This window comes from Oncorhynchus keta, chromosome 25 (genome assembly GCF_023373465.1).
Source record: "Oncorhynchus keta strain PuntledgeMale-10-30-2019 chromosome 25, Oket_V2, whole genome shotgun sequence".
Classification (NCBI taxonomy): domain Eukaryota; kingdom Metazoa; phylum Chordata; class Actinopteri; order Salmoniformes; family Salmonidae; genus Oncorhynchus; species Oncorhynchus keta.
The window spans coordinates 40,326,153-40,353,679 of record NC_068445.1 but is presented as its reverse complement, the minus strand read 5'-3'; the positions used below and the strand labels follow the sequence as shown (position 1 = coordinate 40,353,679).

The following is a 27,527-nucleotide window of genomic DNA, read 5'->3' as shown; positions in this document are numbered from 1 at the left end:
GTTAGCAGACCTTTATAGTTAGCTAGCTAAACACAGCTTTCTAGCCTGAGCTGGATGGGTAGCTAGCTAAGCAGCTGGTATGTTCAATTATTGGGACAGTGAAGAATGTTTCTAACCACGATTACGGATAATCCTGAATGAATCGTGAATAATGATAAGTGAGAAAGTTAGGCGCACAAAAATCACCCCCCAAAAAAAAATGTATATGTTATAGTATTTGTGAGAGGTTAGTATGTCTTGGGGCTATGGTCTTTGTACATCTAACCTTCTCACTCATCATTATTCACAATTCATTCAGGGCTATCCATAATCATACTAGCATCCACTTTAATGTAGAAGTGTTTCGAAATATATTCTATTCTTATTTACAATAAAAGTGACACACTACATTATTTACCATGACCATTCATTTAAATACTCTGAAACACAACCAAAACCAACAGCAAATGCATGGAACAAATTAAAACACACGTAAGTGAATTTGTCCCAATACCTTTGGTCCACTGAAACGGGGAGGGGGGGACTATGCACAAAAAGTGCTGTAATTTCTAAACGGTTCACCTGATATTGATGAAAATACCCTCTGATTAAAGCCGACAGCCTACCCTTTTGATTTTTTTTGGAGTATAGAGTCAAAATAATAAATGATTTGTAGAGAGAGAGAGAAAAAGGTGAAGAGGCTCTTCTCTCGCAAGCCCAATTTGTTCTCCTGGCAAGTCAAAGATCTTCTCCCCTCAACCCCTCCCCTTTGTTCTCTTTTCAGAAAACATGTTTTTCAATCTTCCACCCCCGTTTTGACTCCAGAGGGTTTTAGACCAACCCACAGCCAAATAGCAAGCTTCATATAAAAACCAATGTGATTCGAAACACTTTATCATTAACTCCGGCAAACTGACACACTCAGAGAGAGAGAGAACACAGTGCAGAACCTTCAATGCAGGAACACATATCAACTTGTTTACCTTCATAAAGGTAAGAGTAGCATCATTTCTGTTAGATTTCATCTAAAAACATACATTGCCTTGAAAATCCCTGCACCAGTAATTGGTTCTTGGCTCAAGAAATGCAACCTCATTTTATTGGTTGTGTGTCCATTCAAGAAAGTAAAACATTAAAAATCAAATAGCTAAATTATCCTTGGTATGACCGACTTAAAACAATTCCACTTTGGATGGTGTAGCAATATATCCAGTCACTACAAAGATACAGCCGTCCTTCCTAACTCAGTTTGACGGAGAGGAAGGAAACTGCTCAGGGATTACACAATGAGGCCAATGGTGACTTTAAAACAGTTACACAGTTACACAGTTTAATGGCTGTGATAGGAGAAAACTGAGGATGGATCAACAACATTGTAGTTATTCCACCATACTAACCTAAATGACGGAGTGAAAAGGAGGAAGCCTGTACAGAATACAAATATTCCAAATCATGCATCCTGTTTGCAATGAGGAACTAAAGTAAAACTACAAAACATGCATCCTGTTTGCAATGAGGAACTAAAGTAAAACTACAAAACATGCATCCTGTTTGCAATGAGGAACTAAAGTAAAACTACAAAACATGCATCCTGTTTGCAATGAGGAACTAAAGTAAAACTACAAAACATGCATCCTGTTCGCAATGAGGAACTAAAGTAAAACTACAAAACATGCATCCTGTTTGCAATGAGGAACTAAAGTAAAACTACAAAACATGCATCCTGTTTGCAATAAGGCAGTAAAGTAAAACTACAAAACATGTGGCAAAGAAATTAACTTCATGTCCTGAATAAAAAGCTTTATGGCAAATCCAACACATAACTGAGTACCACTTCATATTTTCAAGCATGGTGGTGGCTGCATCATGTTATGTATATGCTTGTCATTGGCAAGGACTAGGGAGTTTTTTAGGATAAACCCCCCGGAAGATAGCTTCGTAATATTAAAGATTAATGATATTAAATATAGATTAATGATATTAAGGATTAATGATAAAAATGATTATTCATATTAAAGATACATTAATTGATATTAGAATGATAGTAACTCGCCCTCCATTTGGTAAATCCGACCACAACTCTATCCTCCTGATTCCTGCTTACAAGCAAAAATTAAAGCAGGAAGCACCAGTGACTCGGTCTATAAATGACTCGGTCTATTTCTGGAGGTAGCTCAGGCCTTGATAGGGAGAGGAAGTGTTTTTGAGGATAGGTCAGGCCTTGATAGGGAGAGGAAGTGTTTTTGAGGATAGGTCAGGCCTTGATAGGAAGAGGAAGTGTTTTTGAGGATAGCTCAGGCCTTGATAGGGAGAGGAAGGTTTTCTGGAGGATAGTTCATTGAGAGAGTAACTTAATTTATGTAGAATGTGTTGTTTAATTGAAAAAAACATTTAATACACTATATCAGGTATGAAGGTAAGACCAAGATGCAGACAACGTCCAATAACAATGGTTTAATAATCCAGGTCAAGACAGGCAGGGGTCAGTAAACAAGAGGTGGGGCAAAGGTACAGGTCGGTATGCAGGCTCAGCGTCAGGGGCAGGCAGAGTGGTCAGGCAGGCGGGCTCAGAGTCAGGACAGGCAAGAGTCAAAATCAGGAGGGCGAGAAAAAGAGAGACCGGGAAAAGCAGGAGAGACACAAAAACGCTGGTTGACTTGACAAACAAGACGAATTGGCAACAGACAAACAGAGAACACATGTATAAATACACAGGGGATAATGGGCGACACCTGGAGTGGCGTGGAGACAATTAAAATTTTACTAGGCAAGTCAGTTAAAAACAAATTCTTATTTTCAATGACGGCCTAGGAACAGTGGGTTAACTGCCTTGTTCAGGGGCAGAACAACATATTTTTACCTTGTCCATGGCTGAGCAGCTGCTCACAAGCCTAAGATAACCATGTGCAATGCCATGTGTTTGGCTGGAGTGGTGTAAAGCTTCTCGGCATTGGATTTTGGAGCAGTGGAAACCATCTGGCATTCCGACAGACTAATCTGGGTTTGTCGAATGCCAGGAGAGTGCTACCAGCCTGAATGCATAGTGTAAAATGTAAAGTTTGTTGGAGGAGGAATAATGGTCTGGGGCTGTTTTTCATGGTTCGGGCTAGTTTGGGGAATTCCTTTTCTGTTTCAGCATGACAATGCTCCCATTCGCAAAGCGAGGTCCATACAGAAATCGTTTGTCGAGATCGGTGTGGAAGAACTTGACTGGCCTGCAGAGAGCCCTGACCTCAACCCCATCGAACACCTTAGGGATGAAGTGGAACGCCGATTACGAGCCAGGCCTAATCACCCAACATCAGTGCCCGACCTTACTAATGCTCTTGTGGCTGAATGGAAGCAAGTCCCGCAGCAATGTTCCAACATCTAGTGGAAAGCCTTCCCAGAAGAGTGGAGGCTGTTATAGCAGCAAAGGGGGGGGGCCAACTCCATATTAATGCCCATGATTTTGGAATTAGATGTTCGATGAGCAGGTGTCCACATACTTTTGGCCATGTAGTGTATATTTTGTTGTATTATTCATAAAAGTGCATTTATCTATAGGTGCATTATTTAAATAAGTGCTTTCATCAAGAGTTACATGCACATCATTCTAGAGCAGAGTGCATTGTTTATAGCGATCACCATGGAGAAGATGATGGATGCATTCCCTAAGCATTGTTTATAGCGATCACCATGGAGAAGATAATGGATGCATTCCCTAAGCATTTTTTATAGTGATCACCATGGAGAAGATAATGGATGCATTCCCTAAGCATTGTTTATAGCGATCACCATGGAGAAGATAATGGATGCATTCCCTAAGCATTTTTTATAGTGATCACCATGGAGAAGATAATGGATGCATTCCCTAAGCATTGTTTACAGCGATCACCATGGAGAAGATAATGGATGCATTCCCTAAGCATTGTTTATAGCGATCACCATGGAGAAGATAATGGATGCATTCCCTAAGCATTGTTTATAGCGATCACCATGGAGAAGATAATGGATGCATTCCCTAAGCATTGTTTATAGAGATCACCATGGAGAAGATGATGGATGCATTCCCTAAGCATTGTTTATAGCGATCACCATGGAGAAGATAATGGATGCATTCCCTAAGCATTGTTTATAGCGATCACCATGGAGAAGATAATGGATGCATTCCCTATGCATTGTTTATAGAGATCACCATGGAGAAGATAATGGATGCATTCCCTAAGCATTGTTTATAGCGATCACCATGGAGAAGATAATGGATGCATTCCCTATGCATTGTTTATAGCGATCACCATGGAGAAGATGATGGATGCATTCCCTAAGCATTGTTTATAGAGATCACCATGGAGAAGATAATGGATGCATTCCCTATGCATTGTTTATAGAGACATTGCCATCACCTTTCCTGAAAATGTTACAAGTGAGTCAGGAAAAAATGAATTAAAAAACACATTTTTAAGAGAATCTCCAGAGTCTTAATTGTAAACGTAAACAAGGAAATAAAAAGAGACCTTCTGTTCTACACAGATGATCCTAATGCTTGGCAGAAACCTTTTCCACAAGACCAGCATGTTGATCCTACTGCTGGGCCCACAGCTCTCCACAAGACCAGCATGTTGATCCTACTGCTGGGCCCACAGCTCTCCACAAGACCAGCATGTTGATCCTACTGCTGGGCCCACAGCTCTCCACAAGACCAGCATGTTGATCCTACTGCTGGGCCCACAGCTCTCCACAAGACCAGCAAGTTGATCCTACTGCTGGGCCCACAGCTCTCCACAAGACCAGCATGTTGATCCTACTGCTGGGCCCACAGCTCTCCACAAGACCAGCAAGTTGATCCTACTGCTGGGCCCACAGCTCTCCACAAGACCAGCATGTTGATCCTACTGCTGGGCCCACAGCTCTCCACAAGACCAGCATGTTGATCCTACTGCTGGGCCCACAGCTCTCCACAAGACCAGCATGTTCCACACAGCAGCGACCACTACCCTAGGGTCTGGCAGAACACTGTTGAGGGTAGTGGACAACATGATGCAGTCCATACCAGGTATCATTCACATCATTCAAATCCCCAAGCTGACAAGGTAAACATCTGTCATTCTGCCTCTGAACAAGGCAGTTAACCCACTGTTCCTAGGCTGTCATTGTAAATAAGAATGTGTTCTTAACTGACTTGCGTAGTTAAATAAAGGTTTTTAAAAAATGATGAGAGTTTGGAGCTTTGCCCTCCACACCACCCTCCTCAATTCTGCTACCAGGCCTGGGACACTCCTGCCCCCCATGGCAGCCCCAACTATGCAACAGAAGCCACACCAAAGCCTCCTTTGCACACCTAGAATGGAGCATTGGCAGCCACTCCGATCCCCTGCAGCATCTCCACTCCTTTGGCGGTAGCTTCATCAGGGTGGACTGAGCTCTGCCAACACTGCTCTCCCAGTTACCCCCCAGTCCCTGCATCCAGCGACTGGAGGGAGGTCTGTCAAATGCTCAGTCTGCTCTGCTGTCATGTGTTTGGCCAGGGACCTTGGCAAATTCTCAGCTCAATCAACAAATAGCTGCAGATGACCCTATGCTTGTTAGCTCCTATGGGACAAGAGCTGAATACCCCCTCTGACTTTAAATCTCCCAAGGGGCTTCGGATAATGCACCTAAATGTGCGAAGTATGATTTAAAAATGGAGGCAATGGTTCCAGGTTACAGGATCCGTGTCCTGACATTCTGGTTACCTCGGAAACATGGTTAAATGGTTCTGTCTCTGATAAAGACATTGAAGTAAATTATTATAATGTATTTAGATGGGACCGAATACAGAAAGGGGGAGGAGTTTCATGGCGTCCCAATCTTTAAAATCTCCTGGTTGTAGATAAACCAGAACACACGTGTATTTGTTGCCGGGATTTACCGACCCTCTGCTGCCATGGTGGATGCTTTTGGTGCTATATCCAAGTATTTAACACCTTTTTTTGTCCTCTGAGTTGGTCATTTTAGGGGATATCCCTGGCATCAGATCAATTTAAGAGTATATGCATTGATTTTAATCTGATTCCATTGATCTCAAAAATCTTATTGATTGATTTCATTCTTACTAATAATCCCCATAAATATTTGTCTAGTGTAGTATTTGTATATGCTCTCAGTGATCATTGTCCCATAGTATGTATCAGAGATAAGAAACAGCAAAATACTAGTCCTCTTTTTTAAACTTAACTAGGCAATTTAGTTAAAAACAAATTCATATTTACAATGACGGCCTACCCCGGCCAAACCCTCCCCTAATTCGGACGACACTGGGCCAATTGTGCATCGCCCTATGGGACTTAGTGACACCAGTGCCTTAGACCTCTGCGCAACTCAGTAAAAACCCTCAAAGGTTCTAGAACATTTCTCCTCCATATTTATTCCTATGGCAGATAAACACACCCCTTTTAAACAATTCAGAGTCAAAGATAGATCTAACCCTTGGTTTTCTTCTGAGCTATCTGAGCTCATTCAGATGAGAAACCAAAGCAAGGAAAACTGACTCTGTGGAGGACTGGCAATCTTTAACACAATTGAGAAGAGAAAGCTGCTAAAAAATTAAAATCAAGCTACTTTTTTAGCTCTATCTCTGACTCTGCTGGTGATCCTTCTACGTTTTGGAAAACAGTAAATGCACTGAGGTGTACAAATTCCTAAAAGGGCATTGTGCTGCCCTCTTCATTGACCTGTCAAAGGCTTTCCATACTGTTGATCACTCACGGCTAATTTTGAGGCTTTCTTCAATTGGCCTAGACCAGGTGGCATGTAGGGAAAGGGATTTAGATTTTTTTGGTTACTACACGATTCCAAAACCCTTGAATGAGGAGGTGTGTCCAAACTTTTGTACTGTATATGAATGCAGCTACCATTTCATTAAAGCCATTGGATGAGGTTTATCATAGCACACTGCTCTTTATTACGGCTAACAATTTTAGTATTCATTACTGCATTCTCTACCAGAAAGTTGGTTGGCCCTCTGTGATGTCATCACTGCATTCTCTACCAGAAAGTTGGTTGGCCCTCTGTGATGTCATCACTGCATTCTCTACCAGAAAGTTGGTTGGCCCTCTGTGATGTCATCACTGCATTCTCTACCAGAAAGTTGGTTGGCCCTCTGTGATGTCATTGCTGCATTCTCTACCAGAAAGTTGGTTGGCCCTCTGTGATGTCATCACTGCATTCTCTACCAGAAAGTTGGTTGGCCCTCTGTGATGTCATCACTGCATTCTCTACCAGAAAGTTGGTTGGCCCTCTGTGATGTCATCACTGCATTCTCTACCAGAAAGTTGGTTGGCCCTCTGTGATGTCATCACTGCATTCTCTACCAGAAAGTTGGTTGGCCCTCTGTGATGTCATCACTGCATTCTCTACCAGAAAGTTGGTTGGCCCTCTGTGATGTCATCACTGCATTCTCTACCAGAAAGTTGGTTGGCCCTCTGTGATGTCATCACTGCATTCTCTACCAGAAAGTTGGTTGGCCCTCTGTGATGTCATCACTGCATTCTCTACCAGAAAGTTGGTTGGCCCTCTGTGATGTCATCACTGCATTCTCTACCAGAAAGTTGGTTGGCCCTCTGTGATGTCATCACTGCATTCTCTACCAGAAAGTTGGTTGGCCCTCTTTGATGTCACGTAGGTTGATACATTGCAATGTTTTCATTTATAAATCCCTTTTATAGAAAGAGATCCTGGTCTCAGTATGACTCACTGATAAAATAAAGGTAAAATAAATATCATTAATCTATCCTTAATATCATGAATCCTTAATATCATGAATCTATCTTTAATGTCATTAATATATCTGTAATGAATACAATGGGAGACAGAGAGCTGGTTTCAAGCGCAGGGTGCAGCAGGTGTTTATTTGTAAAGGACCACAGGAGGAGTCAGGTAGCTGGGTCCAGGGGCAGGCAGTAGGTCATACACAGGGGGTCAAAAAGGCAACAGTACAGGCAGGGAAAAGGCTAGTAAAGTAGTCCGGAAGATCAGGCAAGAGGTTGATGACAGGGAATCTGATAGGCTAAAGTACAGGCAGGGAATTGTTAAAGGCATTGTTAGTGAGAATGGCCAAAACTATGAAACACAGGAGGATTAACAGGAAAAACAGAGCCCTGAATAGAAAAGCATATCAAAACAAACAATACCTCACAAAGATGGGATGCAAAGAACTGAATGAAATAGTGTCTGTAAATGACATACAGGTGTGTGAACAGGTGATCAGAATTCAGGTGATTGGGATCTGGAGAGTGAGCTGCCTTCAAGGGATCTATGTTTTTGAGAGTCTGAGCTGGAAAGTGGGCTGCGTTCAGGGGATCTATGTGTTTGAGAGTCTGAGCTGGAAAGTGGGCTGCGTTCAGGGGATCTATGTGTTTGAGAGTCTGAGCTGGAAAGTGGGCTGCGTTCAGGGGATCTATGTTTTTGAGAGTCTGAGCTGGAAAGTGGGCTGCGTTCAGGGGATCTATGTGTTTGAGAGTCTGAGCTGGAAAGTGGGCTGCGTTCAGGGGATCTATGTGTTTGAGAGTCTGAGCTGGAAAGTGGGCTGCGTTCAGGGGATCTATGTGTTTGAGAGTCTGAGCTGGAAAGTGGGCTGCGTTCAGGGGATCTATGTGTTTGAGAGCATGAGTTGGAAGCAGACATTAAAATATCCTTAATATCATTAATCAGTAATATCATGAATCTATTCTTAATTTCTTTCATCCTTAATATCTTTCCTTACTGTGTTTTTCTTTTCTCAGAAGAAAGCAGTTTTTGTGAATGTTGAATAGCCACCATGAGGCCCGCTGGTCTTTCCATTTTCATTGCCATCCTCTCAGCCTGTGTCCTGGGGTGCGGCTCCATGTGGCCTTACTCCAGACCGGAGTGGCAACAGGTTAACATTGATCGGCCAAATGAAGTGGAAATTCACTTAGTGCTTGGGCCATCCGATGTCTTCATCAATGACCAAGCTTATATTAGTTACGCATCTTCTTACATCAAAGGGAAAGCAGCTAAGGTGTGTGTTATGAAAGCAAACATAGACCAAAACGGGCAAACAACATTTAATGTGCTTAGCATGCCAGATGGGATGAGCAATGCACTTATTGAGAACGCTGATAGAGTCAAGATTACCTTGATTTCTCATGGTTACAGAAAACTGGTAGAGTTAACAAACTATGGTCAGAAACATTTTGGCGTGGACTACAATATCAACAACATGAATTACCATGAACTGGCTAATGTGGTGAAGGTATTGGTCAGCAATATGAAACAACCCCAAGTTGAAATGCGATTCATTGTGTGCAATGCTGGAACGGATGCCGCAAGCAATTACATGACTGGATTCATGAAGGAGGTGAATAATAATCATCTAGGGTTCCAGCTCCATAAGATTGTGGCGTACGACACCTTGCTGTCAACAACCGACACATTTAATGTTTACCAAACCCAAATGGGCAATGTTCCTGAAAACCTATTCTGGAGTTATGAGCAAAAGGGCATGGAACCTTTTCCTGCTGTCTTGGACCATGGGCAAATGACGAATGAAATTACCATAAAAGATCAAAGAAGATGTTTGTTTACTTATGAAAATGGAAACGTGTTTCGCAGCCCCTTGCGAAAAATTACTAATAATAATAACCAAATGGAGGTCGATTTGGAAAGAAACATAAACCAGCTTAATGACCAAAACAGCTTTGGGGAGCAGCTAGATATGAACTTACATGGTTGTTATAAGAAGAGGCGACGACGCAGAAATGTGTGCAATTCAGAAGAGTATGTGGTGAAGGACAAGTCACTGTGCATTAAAGACGGTCAAGTGGAGGTTGAAGTGGCAAGCAGGAGGAATCCAGAGGACACCCACCTGGTCTCCTTCCCTCTAGATGAGTCCAGAACCTTCTACACCCGGCAGATCGAAGAGAATGCCATGCATCAGGGCAGTCGGGTGAAAGCGGCCGGTGGGGGTGCCTTGGACAAGATCAACAGAGGCATGGCGGTGTATGGCATTGTGGCTGGCTTCATTGGGGCGGGGAAGTTTTTTGCAGAGAATGATACAGCCAGAGGTGCCTTCACTCTCACCCAGTCTCTACACGGGCTTGGGGGGCTGACTGGCGTGAATCAACAGCTCTCCAAAATGTCCCAGAACATATTAAAAAGCACCATCAGTAAAGGGACAGAGAGATTGGGTCTAGAGAAGACATTGGAGAGAGTAAGCGGCTCACTGGAAAGAGTTCAGGAGAGTGCCGCTGGACAATTTATGAAGGACATTCCCTTCGTTGGCTTGGGTTTCCAATTCTATTTCATAGCTGAAGATTCTGTAGCGATTCAGACAAGCAACAACTCTGACCCAGAACAGAAGAAATATTATGGCTTAAAAGTTTCAAACTTAGTCTTGGACGTGTCAACCACTGTGCTGACCATCGCTGAAGTGGCCTTCCCTCCGGCCGCACTCATTCTGGAGCCCATAATCATTGGCCTGACCATAGTTAGGATGTCTCTCGGTGATTTTTACTGCGATGTTGTGAGTGAGCTGGACCGGCTGCCCAAGGGGGCTAATGACATACAGAAACTGACTGCTGTTTTAAAAGGGTTAGGGGAAGGTGCTTTGGATTTTGGGACTGGAGGGCTGCTGAGACAGATGAAAGAGGTGGATGAAGAATACAGAAAAAACCAAGAGCTTCTGCGGAAATTGTTTTCCCCCGGTGCCTATTACAGAATAGTGGCCAATGACGGTAACGTAAGCACCATCGACCTGACGGAAGGGGAGCTCTCACAATACGGGGGTTTGATAACGGTCCGGCTGTCGAACCACGGCAATGTCACCATTCAGATTGGAGGCATTGATGATGGGCGAGGCGGGGTCAAAACCATTGTGAAAACATTCCACAACCCTGCCATTCAGAGCATCATTCTTGGGGTGGGGGAGTCTCGCCAGTTCCTGTACACCCAGAAGACTGCAAACCTGTGGTGGGTCATCCCAGTGCACTCCAAAAAGGTAATCTGTGGAGAACTCCTGCTCCGCTCCTCCCTGTTCGGCACCTATTATGGGAATGACAAGGACAACTCATTCTTTGCCCTCCATCAACCGTCAGCAGAGCAGCCTCCACCAGCTCCCTCAGACCCTTGCGCTTATGGAGGCCTGGATTTGGACTACGTGATCCGGAACTACCGCTACACCATCCACGGTCATGGGGGGGATGACATTTTCTTTCTCGGGTCGCAGGCTTCGGTGCTCTCTGGCGGAGAAGGGAGGGACCTTTACGTCTTTCCCACAGACGGAAGCATTTCCGAGATTGACAATTTCTCCCACGATTTGTTTGAGGATCACCTGTTGATAAAAGCACCTTTCAGCCGCATTGATTGTATCCGGAATCAAAACGATCTTCTCCTCATTTACGGACAACAGAAGAAGCACCAGATCACCATTAGGAACTGGTTTACCCACAGTAACGTTGACTACTATCAGCACATGACATTTCAGTCTTCTGATGGCGTCATGTTTAAAATAGCAGACAGAGGACTTATGGGGCACAAGTTCCATACTAACTGTGTCCCGGAAACTCTGGACAACACCAAATCCCAAAGTCTGATATCTCTCAGACTGGAGGGGGTTTACCAAAGTGTAATCAGGGTTTTGGGCAGCAATTTTAGTGACAGCATTTTAGGCAACAAGAGGGACAACGTTCTCAATGGTGGTCCGGGAGCAGATGTACTTGAAGGAGGAGAGGGAGCCGACACCTATGAGATCTTTCCAGCAGAAGGCTGTGATATCATCAACAACTACGCCACAGACCAGAAAGTAGACTTGGTGGTGTTTCACGTGCCCTTCCAGAGGATTCGTGCAGAACTGCTGGATGATGGTGTTCAGGTGACAGACGAAAAAGAGCCGAAGTCAACGTGCTTCCATTTGCAAAAGTGGAACACGGACAGACAATATCAACACTTGGCGTTTCTGTCTTCTGATCATGTGACTTTTTACATCTCAAAAAGTGAAGACAGTGGGCTGGTAAAGACGCCGCTGATTGTCGACCTCAGCACAGAGCAACATGGCAGCACCGTCAACCTCAACAAAACTGACCAACACTTCCACACTGTGGTGACTGTCTTCGACTCCCCCTATGATGACATCGTTGTCGGGAATGTGCTGGGCAATTTCCTCAGCTGCAGCGGGGGCAGGGACCACCTGCAGGGAGGAGGTGGCAGTGATAAATACGTCATCAAGTCTGGCTGCGGAGGAGCTCATATCAACAATCTCGCAGAAGACAAATCTAGCGACGTTTTGTTTATCCAGTATGCCTGGGGGGAAATCAAAACAGAGCTTCGATTGCCACACCTTGTTTTGAAGGTGGCAGTTGTTAACATTGAAGTCGTCCTGTGGAAGTGGTTCCAGGGTGAGAACTTCCAACACCTGGTTGTGCAGACTTCTGACGGCATCATCTCCACCTTGCCGCTCAATGAGTCCGACCAGGACGTCATGAGTCCCATGGAAATTAACCTCAGCAAGGAGGAGTGTATAGACCAGAAACAAATATTTGACTTGAGCAAAGAGCCCTGGAGGAAAGTGGAAAGGTTCCAAGCCAAATCTAGCAAGTGTTCATACACTGTGATTGGAAACTCTTTGGACAACTTCATTGACCCTGGCATTGGAAACATTTACAAGTACCAGTACCTGCGGGGAGGCAATGGGTCAGACACCTATGTCCTTGGCCATGCATACGGCTATGAGAACGAAATTGACAACGAGGCAGGAGACATGAAAATGGACAACCTCTTCCTTCAGGTCCTCTATGAAGACGTCGAAGTTCTCCTGGAGGGACCCCACATTATCATGTTCTCCCGCTCTAGGAACGACTCGGTCCGTGTACGCTTGCTGAAGTACTTGAAGGGGCCGAAGTTTCAGCACCTCCTGGTTCGTTCCTTGGATGGATTTCTGTTCAAAATCAATGGTGATTCTTACCCCTACAAGTCCGTTCTCAGCATTGACATGGCATCCTCCACCAAGAGCTGCAACATCAGCTGTGCCTCATCAGGAAGTGAATTCAAAAATGTTTCTAGAATACGTGGCGCCACTGCCTTCAGTAACTACATCACGGGGAGCAACGGCAGTTTCCTTATTACCGGGGGCAACATGAATGACTATATCCATGGCCACCAGGGAAGCGAGATGATCGCGAGCTTTGGAGGAAATGACATCATCATCGGAGATGGCGGGAATGACGTCCTGGAGGGGGGAGAAGGGGAGGATGAAATCCAGGGTGGCGAGGGAGACGACTTAATCTACGGGGGAGGTGGGGCCGACAGGATTGACGGGGGTCCTGGGATAGATACAGTATTCTTCAGTGGAGACGTGCGGACAGGCAGTGGGGTCACGGTGGACCTACACTCAGGCAGGGGGTGGGGAGCAGACGCGGAAAATGACACCTTCACTGGTGTGGAGAGGGTGATTGGGACAGAGTTCAACGACCTGCTGATTGGCGACAACGAGGATAACCAGCTGATTGGGAAATTCGGAAATGACAGTCTGGTGCCGGAACACGGGTCAGACCTGCTGTGTGGGGGGCCAGGAAGAGACCTTTACATTCTGGACGACAGCAGCGGAGTAAAACACATTGACAACTTCGCCTCAGATGGGATCGAAGATAGCGTTCTAATTCGTAACTTCGCCCCCCAGGACGCCTGCTTCTTTACTTTAGAAGGAAACCTTGTTGTTTCTCTGCACTACCGAGACCCTCTTCTAAAACTGATTGGCAGAGACTCGCTCACTGTGATTTTTGATAACTGGAGCAGCAACCGCTCGCTTTACCAACACATCAGCTTTGCCTTTGCAAACAACACCCTGACCGACTCATCCTACTTCAACTCAGCTGTTGAGATTAGCCCCTCCCTCAAGGCTTTTAACTCATCCCTTCCACCCTTCAGCGTGACACGTGCTAATGAGACGGCCATTGAAGTAGAAGACATGGCTCTGGGGAGAGTAGGAAGTGTGGCAGAGTCAATGTTCCGCTATCATTTAAAAGTGTCAGACCAGCTTTTCCACACCGACACTTTACCTTGGGGTAACAGCCCCTCATTGGAAATCACTGGCCTCCTTTCTGGAGTCCTTTACACCTTTCAGCTCTACCTGACGAGATGTGAAGTTCCAGTGTTGGTTTTATGGGAGGCAGCACAGAGAACGAAACCCAATCCGCCAGTGTCTCTGAAAGTGCTGCACGTCACCCACAGCAGCGTGATGATAAACTGGGCGGCACCCCCTGTGGGGTCTGACCCCGACAGCGAGAGGTACACTTACGTGGTGCTTGTGGAAGAAGACAGTGGTGACCTGGTGGCGCACTTCAACACCAGCGACGCTAGAGCGGAAATCCGCGACTTAAAACCCAAATGTGCATTCAGGGTCTTTGTGTCATCGGTAATAGAAGAGATGGAAAGTCAGAAGGCTGTCTTCCCACCAATAGAAACTCTAAGCATATGCTTTGGCTTCATCGCCCCCAGTGGAAGCACTATCGTTGAGGAGAAAATGACAGCGGATGGACCGGTGGCGGTGATTGAGTGCCTGGAGGGCTACCAGCTGACCTCTAGCTCTGAAATTCAATGCACACCATCAGCCCTATTACTACACTTGAATAGGCCCTGTGTCCCCAGAAGCTGCATCCATTGGGGCAATTATGTTCCTCATGGCAGAATTATCTCTGTTATCTGTCTTGGTGTCGACTTCAAAAGCAGATGTCACTACGGTACTTTTCAACCCACCCCTCCGTTTTGCTGCAGTACCCCACCGGAGATCAACAACGGGTTTCACCGTTCCCTGCAACACTCAAACTACATTACAGTCAGATACAGCTGTGACTCAGGGTACGATCTTTTTGGGGTGTCCAGCTTTACATGCCAGGTAGAATCAGGAGAGTGGTTCCCACCCCCTAGAGCTGGAATACTGCAATGCAAACCAAGCCCCTGCCTTGCCCCTCCCCAGGTTCCTCATGGTAAATTCTATTCACCTTCAGGTAGCACAAGGAATTTCAAAGGGGACACTCTGTACTTGAGATGTGATCATTTCCACCACATTTCCTCTGAGGACAGCACCATCACCTGCCACGGTGGTGACTGGGGATTGATAACCTCAGCCTGTGAGCCTGACTTCCATCTTGTCAACATTCAAGATGGCCTTTATGACTTAGTTGGCGATATCGTGGCATGGAGATTTTCCTTCCATAATATTGATCCCTACGCCAGGTTTGCCTGTGCAGATAGACAGTTGGAGTTTGTAACACTGATAGGGACTCCCAGGAGTCCACACGTGAAATGTAGAAAAGTAAAGCTGCAGACAAGTGGCTCGGATTACACAGGGATCGTTGAGGGGAACGTGGACGAGGCCGGTTGGAGCAAAGTTTGTGTTGAAGACTCAACTGCCGCTAAAGCGGTCTGTGGACACCTGTTTCCTGGTCATGGTGAGTCAGCATTTATGTACAGTTGGTGGTCCAACATGATTGACACCCTTCATAAATATGACTGTATAAAATGAATAATACCAATACTGAGCTTCAGTATACTGTATGCTCCAATTATTTTTATACTAATGCAGTTGTTCAGATAGGTTTGTTGTTCAGATAGGCAGACACAGAGTCATATTGACACACACACACACACACACACACACACACACACACACACACACACACACACACACACACACACACACACACACACACACACACACACACACACACACACACACACACACACACACACACACACACACACACACACACACACACACACACACACACACACACACACACACACACAGACAGACAGACAGACAGACAGACAGACAGACAGACAGACAGACAGACAGACAGACAGACAGACAGACAGACAGACAGACAGACAGACAGACACTTATAGACAGACATACAGACACACACATAGACAGTGCCTTCGGAAAGTATTCAGACCCCTTGACTTTTTCCACATTTTGTTGGGGCTTATTCTAAAATGTATTAAATATATATTTTCTCCTCATCAATTTACACACAAACCCCCTTAATGACAAAGCAAAACAAGATTTTAGAAATGTTTGCTAATTTATAAAAAATGTAAAACTGAAATATGACATTTACATAAGTATTCAGACCCTTTACTCAGTACTTTGTTGAAGCATCTTTGGCAGTGATTATTACAGCCTTGAGTCTTCTGGGTATGATGCCGCAAGCTTGGCACATCTGTATTTGGAGAGTTTCTCCCATTCTTCTCTGCAGATCCTCTCAAGGTCTGTCAGGTTGGATGGGTAGAGTTGCTGCATAGCTATTTTCTGTTCTCTCCAGAGATGTTAGATCGGGTCTGGTCCGGGCTCTGGCTGGGCCACTCAGGGACATTCCGAGACTAGTCCCAAAGCCACTCCTGTGTTGTCTTGGCTGTGTGCTTAGGGTCATTGTCCTGTCTGAGGTCCTGAGCGCTCTGGAGCAGGTTTTCATCAAGTATCTCTCTGTACTTTGCTCCGTTCATCTTTCCCTCAATCTGGACTAGTCCCTATTGCTGAAAAACATCCCTACAGCATGATGCTGCCACCACCATGCTCCCCTGTAGGGATGGTGCCAGGTTTCCTCCAGAAGTGATGCTTGGCATTCAGGCCAAAGAGTTCAAACTTGGTTTCATCAGACCAGAGAATCTTGTCTTTAGGTGCATTTCAGCAAACTCCAAGCGCGCTGTCATGTGTCTTTTACTGAGGAGTGGCTTCCACCTGGCCACTCTAATATAAATGCCAAATAGGTGGAGTGCTGCAGAGATGGTTGTCCTTCTGGAAGGTTCTCCCATCTCCACAGAGGAAGTCTAGAGCTCTGTCAGACTGACCATCAGGTTCTTGGTCACCTCCCCGACCAAGGCCCTTCTCCCCTAATTGCTTAGTTTGGCCGGGTGGCCAGCTCTAGGAAGAGTCTTGGTGGTTCCAAACTTCTTCCATTTAAGAATGCTGCAGAAATGTTTTGACACCCTTCCCCAGATCTGTGCACAATCCTGTCTCGAAGCACTATTGACAATTCCTTCGACCTCATGGCTTGGTTTTTGCTCTGACATGCACTGTCAACTGTGGGACCCTTATATAGACAGGTGTGTGCCTTTCCAAATCATGTCCAAGCAATTGAATTTGCCACAGGTGGACTCCAATCAAGTTGTAGAAACATCTCAAGGATGACCAGTGGAAACAGGATGCAATTGAGCTAAATTTCACTTCTCATAGCAGGGTCTGAATACTTATGTAAATAAGGTATTTCTTTTGAACATTTAATAAATTTGCTAAAATTTCTAAAAACCTATTTTCACTTTGTCATTATGGGGTATTGTGTGTAGATTGCTGAGTATTTAAAAACAAAAATCCATTTTAGAATCAGGCTGTAACTTAACAAAATGTGGAAAAAGTCAAGGGGTCTGAATACTTTCCAAAGGCATTGTAGACACAGACACACACATAGACACACTCAGAGAAACACAGAGATACACACACACAGCAGTATGAACTCACCAGACATACATAATATCATATTAATATCCAAGTACTGTAATATAAATTCCTCTTATGGAATATTAAGTTATTGAGCATATGAGTCTGGTGAGTTTATAGTGTTTATATTTCTGTTTCCATGACAGATATTGTGTTTATATTTCTGTTTCCATGACAGATATTGTCTTTATATTTCTGTTTACATGACAAATATTGTCTTTATATTTGTTTCCATGACAGATATTGTCTTTATATTTCTGTTTACATGACAGATATTGTCTTTATATTTCTGTTTCCATGACAGATATTGTCTTTATATTTCTGTTTCCATGACAGATATTGTCTTTATATTTCTGTTTACATGACAGATATTGTCTTTATATTTCTGTTTCCATGACAGATATTGTCTTTATATTTCTGTTTCCATGACAGATATTGTCTTTATATTTCTGTTTCCATGATAGATATTGTCTTTATATTTCTGTTTCCATGACAGATATTGTCTTTATATTTCTGTTTCCATGATAGATATTGTCTTTATATTTCTGTTTCCATGATAGATATTGTCTTTATATTTCTGTTTCCATGATAGATATTGTCTTTATATTTCTGTTTCCATGACAGATATTGTCTTTATATTTCTGTTTCCATGACAGATATTGTCTTTATATTTCTGTTTCCATGACAGATATTGTCTTTATATTTCTGTTTCCATGATAGATATTGGCTTTATATTTCTGTTTCCATGACAGATATTGTCTTTATATTTCTGTTTCCATGACAGATATTGTGTTTATATTTCTGTTTACATGATAGATATTGTGTTTATATTTCTGTTTCCATGACAGATATTGTCTTTATATTTCTGTTTCCATGATAGATATTGTGTTTATATTTCTGTTTCCATGACAGATATTGTCTTTATATTTCTGTTTCCATGACAGATATTGTCTTTATATTTCTGTTTCCATGACAGATATTGTCTTTATATTTCTGTTTCCATGATAGATATTGTCTTTATATTTCTGTTTCCATGATAGATATTGTGTTTATATTTCTGTTTCCATGACAGATATTGTCTTTATATTTCTGTTTCCATGACAGATATTGTCTTTATATTTCTGTTTCCATGATAGATATTGTCTTTATATTTCTGTTTCCATGACAGATATTGTCTTTATATTTCTGTTTCCATGACAGATATTGTCTTTATATTTCTGTTTACATGATAGATATTGTGTTTATATTTCTGTTTCCATGACAGATATTGTCTTTATATTTCTGTTTCCATGATAGATATTGTGTTTATATTTCTGTTTCCATGACAGATATTGTCTTTATATTTCTGTTTCCATGACAGATATTGTCTTTATATTTCTGTTTCCATGACAGATATTGTCTTTATATTTCTGTTTCCATGATAGATATTGTCTTTATATTTCTGTTTCCATGATAGATATTGTGTTTATATTTCTGTTTCCATGATAGATATTGTCTTTATATTTCTGTTTCCATGATAGATATTGTGTTTATATTTCTGTTTCCATGACAGATATTGTCTTTATATTTCTGTTTCCATGATAGATATTGTCTTTATATTTCTGTTTCCATGATAGATATTGTCTTTATATTTCTGTTTCCATGATAGATATTGTGTTTATATTTCTGTTTCCATGATAGATATTGTCTTTATATTTCTGTTTCCATTATAGATATTGTGTTTATATTTCTGTTTCCATGACAGATATTGTCTTTATATTTCTGTTTCCATGATAGATATTGTCTTTATATTTCTGTTTCCATGATAGATATTGTCTTTATATTTCTGTTTCCATGATAGATATTGTGTTTATATTTCTGTTTCCATGACAGATATTGTCTTTATATTTCTGTTTCCATGATAGATATTGTCTTTATATTTCTGTTTCCATGATAGATATTGTGTTTATATTTCTGTGTCCATGATAGATATTGTCTTTATATTTCTGTTTCCATGATAGATATTGTGTTTATATTTCTGTTTCCATGACAGATATTGTCTTTATATTTCTGTTTCCATGATAGATATTGTCTTTATATTTCTGTTTCCATGATAGATATTGTCTTTATATTTCTGTTTCCATGATAGATATTGTGTTTATATTTCTGTTTCCATGATAGATATTGTCTTTATATTTCTGTTTCCATTATAGATATTGTGTTTATATTTCTGTTTCCATGACAGATATTGTCTTTATATTTCTGTTTCCATGATAGATATTGTCTTTATATTTCTGTTTCCATGATAGATATTGTCTTTATATTTCTGTTTCCATGATAGATATTGTCTTTATATTTCTGTTTCCATGACAGATATTGTCTTTATATTTCTGTTTCCATGATAGATATTGTCTTTATATTTCTGTTTCCATGATAGATATTGTCTTTATATTTCTGTTTCCATGATAGATATTGTCTTTATATTTCTGTTTCCATGATAGATATTGTCTTTATATTTCTGTTTCCATGATAGATATTGTCTTTATATTTCTGTTTCCATGACAGATATTGTCTTTATATTTCTGTTTCCATGATAGATATTGTCTTTATATTTCTGTTTCCATGACAGATATTGTCTTTATATTTCTGTTTCCATGATAGATATTGTCTTTATATTTCTGTTTCCATGATAGATATTGTGTTTATATTTCTGTTTCCATGACAGATATTGTCTTTATATTTCTGTTTCCATTATAGATATTGTGTTTATATTTCTGTTTCCATGACAGATATTGTCTTTATATTTCTGTTTCCATGATAGATATTGTCTTTATATTTCTGTTTCCATGATAGATATTGTCTTTATATTTCTGTTTCCATGATAGATATTGTCTTTATATTTCTGTTTCCATGACAGATATTGTCTTTATATTTCTGTTTACATGACAGATATTGTCTTTATATTTCTGTTTCCATGATAGATATTGTCTTTATATTTCTGTTTCCATGATAGATATTGTCTTTATATTTCTGTTTCCATGATAGATATTGTCTTTATATTTCTGTTTCCATGATAGATATTGTGTTTATATTTCTGTTTCCATGATAGATATTGTCTTTATATTTCTGTTTCCATGATAGATATTGTGTTTATATTTCTGTTTCCATGACAGATATTGTCTTTATATTTCTGTTTCCATGACAGATATTGTCTTTATATTTCTGTTTCCATGATAGATATTGTCTTTATATTTCTGTTTCCATGATAGATATTGTCTTTATATTTCTGTTTCCATGATAGATATTGTCTTTATATTTCTGTTTCCATGATAGATATTGTCTTTATATTTCTGTTTCCATGATAGATATTGTGTTTATATTTCTGTTTCCATGATAGATATTGTCTTTATATTTCTGTTTCCATTATAGATATTGTGTTTATATTTCTGTTTCCATGACAGATATTGTCTTTATATTTCTGTTTCCATGATAGATATTGTCTTTATATTTCTGTTTCCATGACAGATATTGTTTTTATATTTCTGTTTCCATGATAGATATTGTCTTTATATTTCTGTTTCCATGACAGATATTGTCTTTATATTTCTGTTTCCATGATAGATATTGTCTTTATATTTCTGTTTCCATGATAGATATTGTCTTTATATTTCTGTTTCCATGACAGATATTGTCTTTATATTTCTGTTTCCATGATAGATATTGTCTTTATATTTCTGTTTCCATGATAGATATTGTCTTTATATTTCTGTTTCCATGATAGATATTGTCTTTATATTTCTGTTTCCATGATAGATATTGTGTTTATATTTCTGTTTCCATGACAGATATTGTCTTTATATTTCTGTTTCCATGATAGATATTGTCTTTATATTTCTGTTTCCATGACAGATATTGTCTTTATATTTCTGTTTACATGACAGATATTGTCTTTATATTTCTGTTTCCATGATAGATATTGTCTTTATATTTCTGTTTCCATGATAGATATTGTCTTTATATTTCTGTTTCCATGATAGATATTGTCTTTATATTTCTGTTTCCATGATAGATATTGTCTTTATATTTCTGTTTCCATGACAGATATTGTCTTTATATTTCTGTTTCCATGATAGATATTGTCTTTATATTTCTGTTTCCATGACAGATATTGTCTTTATATTTCTGTTTCCATGACAGATATTGTCTTTATATTTCTGTTTCCATGACATATGTGTTACATTGCTGTTTTCATGTGTTCTTGTATTTTGTTGCTGTTGTGTATACAGAATGGACAGCATCAGTGATCGACAGTGGAAGGTTTGTTTCTCAACAGACACACATCTGCGATGTCATGGGATGTAGGTTCATACCAGAAACATTGACCTGCAGCAAACAGATCCAATGCAGACAGAGCTGTGATCCCTATGACGTTCCCAATGGCCAAGCACTTTGTGCCTCCAATTTTGAAGGAGAAAAATGCGATATAACGTGTAACCGACTCTATAATCTTGAAGTCTCCTCTCAGATCCAGTGTACCAGTTCTGGATGGTCAAGCTTTCCCTACTGCATCGGTGAGTGGACGTCAACATGGCCATTGTTATTTTTTTATTTGGCTACCAGAATGCCAATTATCTTACTTCCATTTTCTCCCCAATTTGGAATAGCCAGATATTGACATATTTATTTAAAAAAAAATTGAGTGCAGTAAATTATGTGACCAGTACATGGGATGTCTAAGTGTAATAATCACAACAACAACAGATTTCATAGTAAAACACAGGTCAGCATAAGACAAGGGTAGCCTACACTACATTTATAAACATCTTCCCACATTTTCAGCCTGATTTTTCAGAGGGGAGAACAGGGTGCATAATAACACCGTTGATACACCAGAAAGGTTTTAAAATGTATTTTTCCAAAGTCGTATGCAATAGACCATACAATACAATCTGAAAATACAGCCGTATTACAGCGTATTAAATAATTGTATGTAAATAGAAATGTGATCCAAAATATACCCGCTGAATTATTTTACTAAGTAAAACATGACCTTACATGACCTGGTGGTCCTTCTGTAGCTCAGTTGGTAGAGCATGGCGCTTGTAACGCCAGGGTAGTGGGTTCGATTCCCGGGACCACCCATACGTAGAATGTATGCACACATGATTGTAAGTCGCTTTGGATAAAAGCGTCTGCTAAATGGCATATATACATATATACTTAAACTTTCTGCGACTAAAAATGGTTGAATTGAACTTACTCCAGTAAAATACTTGTGCTTAACTGGGGGAAATGCAATGTTTTGAATGATCCTTTAAAAAAAACAGAAGCATACCACCCTGCATCCCACTGCTGTCTCGCGTCTCAAACTAGGCAGAGTTGGTCTTGGTTGGTCCCTGAATGGGAGACCAGATGGTGCTGGAGGGCCAGTCGGAGTCACTCTTTCCTCTGGTCTAAAAAGTGTTCCAATACCCCAGGGCAGTGATTGGGGACATTGCCCTGTGTAGGGTTGCTGTCTTTTGGATGGGATGTTAAACGGGTGACCTGACTGTCTGTGGTCATTAAAGATCCCATGGCACTTATTGTAATAGTAGGGGTGTTAACCCTGGTGTCCTGGTTACATTTCCCAATCTAAACATCACGGCCATCTAATCATCCCCTGCTCCCAATTGGCTGATTCATCCCTCTTCCCTGTAATCATTACCCCGGTTGTTGCGAAAATGAGAATGTGTTCTCAGTCAACTTACTGGTTAAAAAAACATTATAAAAACCTGAACAGTTTGTGATAACTGTATTATTTGATGAAATGTGCATGTTAAAGGCCAAGAAAAATCTAAATTTCAAATCATTTATGGGTAACATTGAAGTACCATACTGTGATTGTTTTTCAATTAAAATGTTTGTTTTTTTTGTTTTTTTTAAATGCTTCTTAGCAAAGAACACTTTCTCAAGCAAGAATTTTGCTAGGTCTGTCTGGGAGTGGTCTGAGTGGGGAGGGGAAAATGATAACTAGCTGTGATTTGTAGAAAGGTTTGGAACTATCTTTCTTATTGTATTGGTCTATTAACTAATCCACTGGCCAAAACTCTATGCACCAAAACAGGCTGAAATGTCAGGCGGTCTTTTCAAATAGCTCTCACACTATAGTAGTGAAATTGCACTGCAACAACCATTTGTGCTCTAAATATGTCCCTTCTGAAACCAATCTGTTTTGTGGACGCATGCGTTTTCTACTTCCGGGTCACACAAGACTCCACCTGTATCTAGTTGGCTGTGCAGAAGTATCATTTGACTAAGTTGAAAATTATTACTGCAGTGCTTGAAAAAAATCCACAGAACAATGGCAGTCATTCTGGGCTTAAAAAGGGGAAATGTTTTTTTTTGTGTGTGTTTTATATGTTCTCATATGTTGCTGCAACTGTTAAGTAAAAGGTGTGTACATTCTGAAAATGTGTTTCACGCCATTACATTTCAGTGTACACAATGTCCAAGATGACTTCACATATACCCTTAAGAAGAACCCGAGAACCTTTTCCATCAGATTGTTTTGCTCATGTGTCTATGATGGAGGGGTTGATGGGAAGTGTAGTTCTAAAGTTATTTATCTGAAAGAGTACATTAGGAAAGCCATCTTGGAAACCGAGCACTGTGTAGAGATTGCAATTTAATAGCGTGGACAGGATGTCAAAACAATTCAAGAATAAATACAAAACACACACCTTATTTAAACAGTTGTGGCAACACATGGAAACATGTAGCACACACAAAAGAAAAACCACTTGAGATGGTTAAATAAAGTTGCATTAGTGACTAACTCCTGCCTAAAGTGCAAATATTGCTATCATCAGTGTTTCTCCCAGCTGCCACATTCAGAATATTCCACTGAGCCACTCAGGGAAATCCATTTCTATTAATCTATTTGAAAGGTAAATATTCATTTGACTAACCTGCATTCTTTCTCTCTTCTGCCCCCAGAGAGTGGGGATTGTGGCTATGACAACGAGAGTGGACCCCATTTCATGAAGTGCTTGAGCAAGCTTTGGGTTGAGGCAGGTTGTAGCCTCCAGACCGAAGGTTCTCCTACAAGGAACCCGAAATTAGTAAGATACTGGAACACAATGACTGTGAGTGAGGTGAGGAGAAACATGGCCGAATACCCCAGTAACAACGCATTCACTATAAACACAGTGTGCGAGGAAGATGAGGAGTGCTTCCCCGCCCATGCCACGGTGCTCACCAGTGACGGATCCAGGAGAACCATGGCAGAGCTGAGCGTGGGGGACAGGGTGCTGGCGGTCGACGCTGCTGGCCGGCCCACCTTCAGCGAGGTCCTCCTGTGGCTTGATCGGCGGAGCGGCTCAAGAGAGCGTTACCTCCTGCTGGACACGGAGGGGTCCGAGGAGCCCCTGTACATCACACCTGACCATGTTCTCTTCATCGCCCCCGACAACGCAACAACAATTGACTTGGCCAGCGACGCACGCAGGGTGCCGGTGTTCGCCAAGGATGTCCTCCCGGGCCACCTAATCTACCTGCATGACCCCAGCACTGGATCACTGGAGGCCAAACGTGTGACCGAAGTGAGCGAGGCAGAGAGCCTAGGGGCCTACGCTCCCCTGACTGTGGAGGGGAACCTGGTGGTGGACGGACGCCTAGTTTCCTGCTACACCCTGCAGTGCCGGCAGCAGCTTGCTCACCTCACCTTCATCCCCTACAGGCTCCTCCACATCCTGCGCTCTTCCCTCTCTGTCCTTGGGTTCCGGCTTCTGGAGCCCCCGAGGCAGGGGCAGGAAGACCAGGAAGGTATGCACTGGTACGCGAACGCCTTGTACCAGCTGGGCCGGTGGATGGGGTATCCGTTCAGTGAGACATGCTATTCCACCGACCTGCTGAGCTACCACTACCCCAGACCTGCCACTGGTTCGCTGTGAAGGCTGTCCACCTAAACTCCTCCACAGTCAGATGCCTCACTTATTTGTCTTTCTATAAACGAGGGTACCAGTGACAATTTCCTACACTCAACAACTTGTTACAGCTGTTTCATGGCAATACATGTCATTACGTATGATATAACAGGGGATCATAGTTATATTCAATCAAATTGATGTGTTGATTTAAGTGTTTATTAGTCCTTTATCATGGTTGGTGTCTTGACTGAATTTGTTCAAAATTGTGTGGCATAAAACATAAAACATTGTTTTTTTCTCCTTGCGTTTATGGCAGTGTGTTGTTGTCGTTATATCATATATTAAGAATGAATCAGTTAAATTAGACGTTGAACTGGAACTCTGTAAGAATCCTGTCTGACTGTTTTTTTTTGTATAGAGATCTCAGAAATGCAGTGTAACTACGAAACATTTAATTTTATGTTGGGGGGGGGGGTGAAAATAGTTTTCATGGGGCACACAAATCCCACATTATGTGTGCGATAGCAAAATCGAATGCTTTTCACCGAAAGAGTCACCTTGCCTTGATACTTAAAACCTGAATGATGCCGTCATTAGCTTGATTCTTCAATAGTTTTGCATGATACTTGTAAATGCTTTAAAAAATATTTTATTTGACACAGCAAGTTTACTGTGCATTTCTCGTTAAGTTGTATCTCAATTAAAACCCCTTATGAACTCTAAAGAACCACCATACAGTATGGTGTTCAAAGCAAGTACAATATATTACCTGCAGTGTGTACTTGTCTTGGACAGTACACTATATTCTCTGTCAGATTTATTCTAATATAGACACATACAGGTAACTGCAAAGATAATGGAAACATTTGACTAAATGGGGATAGTAGTAGTAGTAGGTTTAACTGGTTTCTCACAGTCATAGACTGAAATTTTACACCAATTTACAGTCATAACATCAATCAAATATAATTATCAGATCCTAAACTAGCAAAACACTTAATATAATACAATGTTAAAATATGCAATATATGTAAACAAAACAACAATGACAAGTTTAAGGGTGGCAGCTTTATTTATTTTACCTTTATTTAACTAGGCAAGTCAGTTAAGAACAACTTATTTTCAATGACGGCCTAGGAACAGTGGGTTTAACTGCCTGTTCAGGGGCAGAACGACAGATTTGTACCTTGTCAGCTCGAGGGTTTGAACTAGCAACCTTCCGGTTACTAATCCAACACTCTAATCACTAGGCTACCCTGCCGCTTTTTGGTGTATGCATGATCAGTGTAGTGAAGAATGGGATGGTAGAGTTCTGACAGCGACCTGCACGTGTCATCGGAGTGTTCAGTTTGTGGCTGTTGCGGGTTTCCTGTCCAGTAATCTGCTGTCTGCTTGGGTGGAGCCAATCTGCAAACTGGGAGTTCTGCAGGGATTTAATAAATGTCAGTCGGATCTGATCCCGTCTGCTCTCCAAAGACATGACTCAGAGGGTTTACACGAGTGTGGAGCAATTAACATCCTATTATGCTTAGGTCATGCATAAAAATGCTGAGCAGGCCATTATTTTGGCTATAATGGCTATGCCCCCCATAGGGTGACAATGCCCTCATCCACAGCGCACAAGCGGTCACTGAATGGTTTGCTGAGCATGAATGAATGATGTAAACCATATGCCATGGTCGTCCTGCTGATGGGACCCCCTAATGGGGTCCGGGTGTGTGTGTGTACCATTGTTGGAGTTACGGGTTAATTGCAGACTGGCAGTAGATACCCATCTACGGTGCACTGAATAAGCTACAATAAACTGGACAAGGGCAACAGCTAGGCTATACACTATAGGGAAGACAAATGCCACAACCTATAACTGCGTTTAGCCTGATTAATCATGTTAAATACAGTCACACACTACAAAAACTGATATAGCCTCAAGCTATAGAAACATTTGCTATCTAACTGGGAGTCTCCTGAGTGAAAACATCCGAAGTTCTTCACAGGTAAATGATTTAATTTGGTTGCTTTTCTTATTTTCGTGAAAATGTTGCCTGGTGCCAGCAGAGCCAAGCATAGCATTATGCCATGATAAACTTACACAAATGCTTGTCTAGCGTTGGCTGTAACGCATATTTTGAAAATCTGAGATGACAATGTGATTAACAAAAGGCTAAGCTTGTGTTTGAATATATTTCATTTGC

The 27,527-nt window shown here is 41.5% G+C and overlaps 1 protein-coding gene across 1 annotated transcript; it reads left to right on the top strand.

Annotated features, from left to right (window-relative positions):
- Positions 1-855: 855 nt before the first annotated feature.
- LOC118374929 (uncharacterized) lies at positions 856-25,639 on the top strand. The gene is made up of 4 exons (XM_035761420.2): positions 856-972; positions 8,721-15,401; positions 21,715-21,999; positions 24,404-25,639. The coding sequence occupies exons 2-4, from the start codon at positions 8,756-8,758 to the stop codon at positions 25,357-25,359; spliced, it is 7,887 nt and encodes a 2,628-aa protein (XP_035617313.1). The 5' UTR covers positions 856-972; positions 8,721-8,755; the 3' UTR covers positions 25,360-25,639.
- Positions 25,640-27,527: the final 1,888 nt, after the last annotated feature.